Source organism: Limulus polyphemus, unplaced genomic scaffold (assembly GCF_000517525.1).
Source record: "Limulus polyphemus unplaced genomic scaffold, Limulus_polyphemus-2.1.2 Scaffold2340, whole genome shotgun sequence".
Taxonomy (NCBI): Eukaryota; Metazoa; Arthropoda; class Merostomata; order Xiphosura; family Limulidae; genus Limulus; species Limulus polyphemus.
The window spans coordinates 90,597-99,297 of record NW_013667950.1 but is presented as its reverse complement, the minus strand read 5'-3'; the positions used below and the strand labels follow the sequence as shown (position 1 = coordinate 99,297).

General features: G+C 35.9%; 1 protein-coding gene across 1 annotated transcript in view; it reads right to left on the bottom strand.

Annotated features, from left to right (window-relative positions):
• LOC106466674 (roundabout homolog 2-like) overlaps positions 1–8,701 on the bottom strand; it is a gene marked incomplete at its 5' end in the record, with an annotated part of 106,550 nt that overhangs the window by 8,331 nt on the left and 89,518 nt on the right. The window contains 7 exons of the mRNA XM_022394736.1: positions 715–830; positions 1,290–1,515; positions 2,795–2,919; positions 3,152–3,331; positions 5,566–5,727; positions 6,644–6,733; positions 8,333–8,552. Coding sequence (XP_022250444.1) covers positions 715–830; positions 1,290–1,515; positions 2,795–2,919; positions 3,152–3,331; positions 5,566–5,727; positions 6,644–6,733; positions 8,333–8,552 — 1,119 coding nt within the window. The remainder of the gene's footprint in view (positions 1–714; positions 831–1,289; positions 1,516–2,794; positions 2,920–3,151; positions 3,332–5,565; positions 5,728–6,643; positions 6,734–8,332; positions 8,553–8,701) is intronic.

Sequence of the window (8,701 nt, the reverse complement as noted above, 5' to 3'; positions counted from 1 at the left end):
ACACAGAGATGATTTACCTTCCTTCTTCAGGATACCGTACTTTCCTTCTATACAGATAGTATAATATTATTGCACAGAGATGATTTACCTTCCTTCTTCAGGATACCGTACTTTCCTTCTATACAGATACTCTAATATTCTTCCACAGAGATGATTTACCTTCCTTCTTCAGGATACCGTACTTTCCTTCTATACAGATAGTATAATATTATTCCATAGAGACAGAGAAGTTTTCTTTGCAGGGATAGTGTACCTGCCTCCTAGCAAATAACATACCTCCCAAAAGCACTCCAGTTTCTTTAGATTGCTTTAAGCCTGTTGCACAGCCTTTATTTACGTTATTTACAGTTAATATTTGCAAGTTTGGTTTAAGACAAATCCATTATCCGACTAAGATAAGTGATTAAAACAAATTGAATTACGTTATTCATTTAGCTATTTGTGATTTATATACATTTTCAGGTTTTTTCATTGTAATTCTAGAAAGCTAAAGTTGTTTAATACGAGAAAAATATGAAACAGCTAAGATTTATTAAATTTACTTATTTTTAATGCTCTTTGACACGAAACAATGAAGAGTATTTTCTTTTCTTCTGAAGCCAAACCAAGCACAGGTTTCTTCTTTCATAAAGTAAAAAAATAAATTTTACTGACTTTTTCGGTTTCAGGTAGAATTGTACGTTTATGTTGAAGTTAAAATATTAAATATATTACGTTATATCCTTTCAATATTCCGTTTCTGTGCTGAGGCGGAGGAGGTGACCAGTAGATGGCAGCAGTTGTCATATTAACCAGCTGAACGTGAAGGTTGTCTGGTGGCGCTGATGGGACTGAAAAATAACCATCAAGACCTATCTACAGAATGCAAAAGAGTTCGTGGATAGCTTGTAAGTTAGTCTCTGGTAACGATTTTTAAAATCAATTTGTTATTAGATGTGTAATACATCTGTAAGTTGTATTCATTACTTTATAGCAGAGACTGCACTAATACTAATAACAATAGTAATATGTTCGCTAATTTATCGCAATACCAATTTTTACGAGAATGCCATTAATTAATTAGTTTTTTACACTTAACACAACTTAGAAATACTTTATATTTAATTTATTATCATGAAAGACATTTATTGTTTAAATACCTGTTTTAATAATAAGATGAAATACGTTTAACACCTAATGTTAGTCCGATACTCCCTTCCTATTAGGCTTAGCTCATATAACTGTATTTTAAAAATAATAATCTTTATACTAGTAATTTCATAATTCGATAAGCATTTAGCAAAACTCACCATCTTCTAAAGTTTGTACTGAGCGAGAGTTGCTGGGTGGCCCTTCCACACTCTTGTAGAATGGTACAAGAAAAAACTCGTACTTGGTGAACTTCCGCAAGCCCGTGAGGACATAAGAAGAGGCCAACCCAGTCAACACCGTCATCATATTGTACTTGCGAGATCCGCCATTAACATCTCTAAATCTGATGTAAAATCCCTCGACGTAGTTTTGATCACCCTGCATCTGAGAACGAGAATACAACGCTGTTTTTAGCGGAAAGTTTGGCAAACCGAATGTACTCATGATTATTTTGTTAACGACCTGTTTGGTCAGCAGCTAAACTCGATGTATACAATTAGTTAACAGGCTTATTATCTTTTTGAAGTGTTGGGCCTGGTGATTACGGCGCTCGATTGGCAATATGAGGGTCGCAGGTTCGAATCCCCATCACCGAATATGTTCGCTCTTTCAGTTGTGTGGGAGTTATAAATGTGACGGTCAATCCCACTATTCGTTGGTAAAAGAGTAGCTCCAGAGTTGGCGGTGAGTGGTGTCTATCACTGATAAATTAGGGACGGCTAACGCGTGTATCCCTCGTGGAGCTTGCGCGGAATTTAAAACAAACCATCTGTAGTAAGGAGAGTGATTTTGTGGTTATGGAGGAGAGGGTGGGGAGTGATCTTCATTAACAGCATTTTATTTCTGACGAAGTTCGTTTTGGTTGTTTGTTGTTAAGCGCAAAGCTACACAATGGACTACCACTGACCAACCAGGAGCCTCTATTTTTAGACTTTGTAACCTGTTTAAACTGTTAGTGTACGTGTGAGGAATGGGGGGGGGGGGTTAGATGCGATTAAATAATATATGAATTAATTCTTCATACTGAGCTTTTCTTTAAGTCGAGATGAGGCTGTAATATTTGAAAAACAAACAATATATATATATACGCTGTTCTAAGTGGACTTAGGTCTCTAAACAGTAAGAATCTTCTAGAAGGGAATGATTTTGTAGAGGTAGGTGTTATAGGAGAAGTGAGAGTGGGAAACAACTAGATTTAACAAGACATTAGTGTACCACTTATAATGTCAGAAAATTCCCTTGTAAGAGTCTACTTGATTGAAAACCATTCCAAGCTTAAACGGTTTGTTTGCTTGTAGTTAAGCACAAAACTACAGCAAAGGGCTATCTGTGCTCTGCCAACCACGGGTATCGAAACCCGGTTTCTAGCGATATAAGTCCGCAGACGTACCGCTGTGCCACTCGTGGGCAAGCTTAAACGGTACGCTGCTGTTAAATTGTAAAAAAAAAAAAAATAAACCATTTCGAAACACTACTGATTAAATAAAAAATGTGGGGTTCGATTTCCCGCGGTGGACAGAGCGCAGATAGCCCATTCTGTAGCTTTGAGCTATCACAAAAAACAAACACGAACGTTACCAGACAATTTAAACGGGTTTGGTTAAATAAGTTTGTTTTTGATCCAAACAAAATAAATATATAAAACCCTAAACGCATTACTCACCTCCCATGCAAGCTTAACTGTTGTTGAATTAATGGCTCGAACATCTTTTAATCCAATAATACACATACTTAAGCGCAGGCGTGCTTCTTCTTGGTCAAAATCTGGTAGCATATGAAGATGAAGTCCTAAAGTAAGAAGATGGGGGCATCAAAATCGGATGTCACAAAATTTGTTATATGGTCCAAATAGTGACGTCAAAATGATCATCGCTAACTATTTTTTAACAGTGTCATCAGGTTCCTTTGTTAGCAGAAACAACAGTAAAAGTAAAGTTTATATTGTTTCGCTCAGAAAGCGGTTGTTATTGATGTTTTGTGGATTTGTCCATTTAAAGTCGACTAACACCAAGAAGCTTACCTATTGTTCTGATTACATCAGAAAATGGACTTGGCGGACCAAGTCCGTGGGAGTTTTCTGCTCGGACCAAAAATATGTATCTTGTATCCGGGCGAAGATTTTGGACTGCGAAGGACTCCCCATGTATTCTGTGGGCAGCCAACAACCATCCAGTCTGTAGGTCACTACTATAATATTCCACTTAAAAAAATAAAAAAAGATACAAATATACTGATTGATATTGTACATTTACAAAAAATGTTGATACATGAACCTGAAGCAATTCAAAGAAAATTCATGTGCATAACAAAAAGGATTGGAAACAAATGTCGAGAACAATTGCTATAATTTCAAGTTATTTTGCTTTAAAAACGAGTAATTTTAAGTAAACAAATTCTTATCACTTTTAGGTAAGCTAGCTACTTAACTATTCACAGTATCATAATATGTTGTTCTGTATTATCTGTGCTTTTCCTTGGTTGATTTATCCCTTATATGAATTCACGTTGTTTGTGTTTGTTTGTCTACGACCCCCTCTCAGAGCTAACAGAACCCAACTTGGCACTCGGAATCAGGGGTGACTTGGGTTATCCTTATATAAAAATGGCGTAGCCCTCTTACTAAGGGGGCTAAAATACGCCCGGAAGGCCACTCAGGTATGATGGGGGGTCTAGGGGTAGATTTTCATGGTCGCTGAACCAGAATATGTATCGAATTTTGTGTTCCTGGCTTACTGCGGGGGCACGGGGCACCATGTTTGAAGCTTTGTTTATACCCCACTCATAAGTTACTGGGATTAAACTTAGCAAACGTGCTTAGGTACTACAGATGGTGTCCTAATGTAACTTATTTTCGAGTGCGGACTTCCCTTGAGTTGCTTTAGAAGAAATTATGGTTAATGGTGGAGCTCCAGTACTGTGTGAGGAGTTAAACATACATACAAAGCTACAAGCTGAATTCATAAAAAAATATTGATTGCAAAAAGATGTTTTAAAAGTTTTTAAACAATCTGGTTAAATAAAATGTTTATACTCAATGTGGCTTCGAATCGATTGGTCTGAGGTTCGAGACGCAGCGCTGAATATGTTCAGCATTATAAAAGTGACGATAAATATCTTTATTCGGTTCAAATAATAGGACAAAGTATTTGTGGCGTGGGTGCTGGTAGCTTGCTGCTTTCTCTCTGGTCAGTAAGTGGCTACACTTGACTCTTAAGGGGTCCCTGACCAATCCGTTTAGCTCACGTGCGCATATGTCCCACAAATATAAAAATTCCAATTCTTATTGCAACCAACGGTGAATATAGGACCCGCCTACTTTTTACCCGTTTAAAGCGAATCCAGTTTTGTTCGGGTTGTGTTTAAACATTCCGTGTTTTTTTTTTTTCTTAACTCAGTCGGTTAAACTTCGAGGAAGGTCAATATGAATCTGACGAAGTCTCAATACATTTTTATTCTCACGAATTCAGCCAATTGAGTGAAGTAAAGTTTTGTTCTGTTAGAAAAACATTTTTTGCATTATCTTAAAATCTGGGTTTGGTGACCTCAGAAGATCGTTTATCTCACTGCTTCACAGCAGTCATCATTTATACGTTTGAGTTTATAGTAACTAGCTAAGAGTACCCGTTAAGGAAGCAAAAATTGTATAAAATACGAGATTAGATACTGTACTCCTTCCTTACTTTGCGCCCGGCATGGCCAGGTGGTTAGGGCGCTTGACTCGTAATCTGTGGGTCGCAGGTTCGAATCCCCGTCACACCAAACGTGTTCGCCCTTTCAGCCGTGGGGGCGTTATAATGTGACGGTCAATTCCACTATTCGTTGGTAGAAGAGTAGCTCAATAGTTGGCGGTGGGTGGTGAAGACTAGCTGCCTTTCCTCTAGTCTTTCACTGCTAAATTAGGGACGGCTAGCGCAGATAGCCCTCGTGTAGCTTTGCACGAAGTTCAAAACAAATGGATTATCTGTGCTCTGTCCATCGACAAACCAAAAGAGCCCACTGTTTAAAACAAAGTTATGATTATAGATTTGTATATTCTCAGTTTGTGTCTACTTTGCACATGTTCCCTATTTATATTTGTACAAGTGAGTCTGTATGGATGTACATACTGTAGACATTGCAGTATCACACTGTGCAATATTAAATACATCTTTATATTTTAACAGTGGCTAAAGGTTCAAAGAATTGAATAACGGCAGATAGCGTTCAGAAAACTTCACTGCACGACTAACTTTTCTTAAGTTGCGTTTAAGCTCGTGTAACGCTTTTTTATATATATATGGTGTTGCCATATAACTTTGTATTCAAGTGTCTCAAGTATTAAATAATTGTGTTATAAATACACCGTGCTATTAAGTAGGATAGAGAGATCACACACACGGTTTAAGGATTGTGTTACAAAAAATACGATTACTAGTACACGTTCTTTCCTCTTACCATTGTAACCAATTAGAAGAGACTGCCCAACATCCGGATTCCGGCGCCACGTTAACGTTACGGCTGTTTCTGTTATGTTAACAGCAGTTGGCTTGCTTGGTGGTCCAGGAAAAGATGATGGATCAGGCATCCGATGAAAGATGGCGTTTGGATTCCTTGGAGCTACGTGGTTCGTGGATAAGATTAATTATGTCATACCTTGCGTGCTTAGTGAGTACATCATAAACTTACATCTTCATTCAATTTTCTCATTATAAAAAAACTGTAGTGCCCTGGTTTACAATAACCAGTTGACGAGAATAAAATAAAACACAAACGTGGATGCAACTTAGGAAAAAATAATAAAAAAGGAGCTTCGGTTGTAAATGCCGAGTTTCCGTGTTATTTTTTGCAGATTTTAAGTAAAACTTTACCAGTTTTTATTTTGACAATTACTAGTAAAAACTTCATTGATTTGTGTCTTACTACGAAATTGTTTTCCATTTACTTGTGAAATTTAAAAAAGAAAAGACATGATGAACAGGGAATCGATGACACTGCAACTAGCATTTCTTGTGTTTCTTAAGTTCTGTTGTCTCTTGAATGCTTGTGTCCATTTACAATATTGATTAATATATTTAATGTATGTATAAATTTTATTTTTGCATTACGTATTACTTATTATTATGATTATTTTACATGGGTAACGTATGGATTTAAACCTCCTACGCTGGCCAAATCTCTTGAGATATTATTGGGATTACGACCGAAAGTACCGCTAACAGCAAGGATATCCAACTGATGAATTAATTCTTTCCAGTTATTTTAAGTTTTTGTTCTATAATTCAGCAGTGATATATTTAATTCTATATGTGTACTTTTCTCTACCATATAATTTAGTGAAACTATCAAATACACTAAAACATATATAGAAATTAAACTTTAGAAAAACAAGCATATTCAATTCCAACTACAGTAAGACCAAGTGCAACTACCACTCTGAAATAAAAGGTGGAGTATTAATACAAGAGTATCTGTGTATAAAAGATAGTGAAGACCTCTATACTACTTATTACTAAGCTCCAATATGATCACTTACATTCTACTGAAAGAGATGCACTCCAGGATGTTGCCCCAATCTCGCTGGAGGCAGTACACGTATACAGTCCAGAATCTGAACGTTGTAAACCTGCAGGGACAGTAAAATGAGAAACTATTGGGAAAGAACTATTTAAAATATCCTAGTGCTGTTTCTATATCAACTGGTGTGAAATAGTGTGATATGTCTGTAAACGTTTTGAAACTAAATATCCCTGTTGTGCTGCTTGTGTGCGTGTCCTGCCAGTAAGTCAGGATTATGCTAATAACCAGTTCAATCTTTTTAAATAGTTTCTGTTAGTAAGTTATAATTTTGTTTATGTAGTTTCAGCTAGTAAGTGTTAGATAACAGTTCAATTTGTTTATGTAGCTTACGATAATAAATAATATTTATGTTAATAAACAAGTCATAATTATTAATGGGAAATAGTTTAATCTGACTGGTAGGTATTATTCCTATTTCCTAAACATTTAAACTGTTATGACTTAATACGTTGATTAATTTTGAAACTAAGTGCTTGTATGTATTGCTCCTATGTTAATTTAATTTCGCTGTCGTATTACAAGAAAGAGCTTGTCAGACTGTCCATTCTGAATGATCTTTATCACACATCTTCTAAATCGTGTCTGTGCATGACTTTATACAATGTGGCAATAATTTTCAGACTCTAAGTTGCTTTTCATGCGAGTCCCTTTGTACTTTTCACAGTGTAACCGACAGTGTTATTGTTAAAACATGTAAGTAAAGCCAGTTTTTTCCCTTTGTTGTAAGAAACAGCTACAACAGACGATGTCAATTTTTAAGCCTAACGCCAGTCGTCCAGAATCTAGTTGATAATTTCTAATAATAAAATGTACATACACCAACATTTTAGTACGTAATAAACATTCAACGTAGACAGTATTTTTATGGTTGTATTGCCGTGATACGCTGTGAATAAAAAGTTGAAGATGTTAATTTTCACTTAATAAGTTTGTTTATATAACTAAACGCTGGGTAAATTTTTACATACTAGCAAACGTATTACGAGGTAATAATACTCTATGATATTGTAACCGGAATAATCCAGTTCTTATCTTCCGCCGCTTTCCGATTGCTGCGTCTTGAACTTGTTATCAAATTTATCTTCTCTGTCAGATTAGAACTGTAGGCACAGTTGAGTTTAGGCAGACCTATCTTCCTTCCTGGTGATGTTTATTTACAAAATTTAGTAACATATTGTTAAAGCGATAAAAAAGTATCGAAAAAAAATAACCGTTAAACACGTCTGTTTAATGTAAACATTTATCTAATTCGTTACTTGCTTCATTTAACCTATTGTAAAAATTTACCAAAGACGGCGATGACTCCTTTTATTTTTAGGCGAATTCCACTTACAATTCCTAGCGACACCTAGTGTTTCCAGTTTGGTAAATTTCGAATACAATGTAATTGGAGAGCGGCGAAATATAACGACAGGATTATTCGGGTTAATAATATGGGTGCTTAAGGAAAGATTAGTTTTAAATAATAATAAAGATAATCCATTACGTTCAACAAATCAGAACATGATAATCTCGTGGCAAGTTTCCTATCTTTAAAACTATGGTTAATCCACTTTTAACAATATTTATTTAACTGCTAAAAGATATGAAAAAATACAAGTAGATATGATAACGATAATAATCTTTATAATAAGTCTACACATACTGTCTATCTGTAAGGTTCCTGTGTCCAGAACAACGTAACGTGGGTCATTCTTCGGCAACGGTGAGGAGTTCACGGACCATGTCACGTGTGGAGTGGGAGTTCCCGAGGCTTCGCAGGGCAACATCGCCAACGTGCGATGAGGAAGAGTTTGGTTGACTGGACCAAGAACAATGACCGGAGGTGGAAGGTCAGCTACAGCTTTGGATGAAGGTGATTCGGATTTATAAATACATACATTTATGTGTTATTAAATGCTTTCCTTTATAACCAGTATAAAAGTAAATAATTACACACAGTTATGTGTTATTAAATGCTTTCCTTTATAACCAGTACAAAAGTAAATAATTACATAGATAAAGCATCCTTATT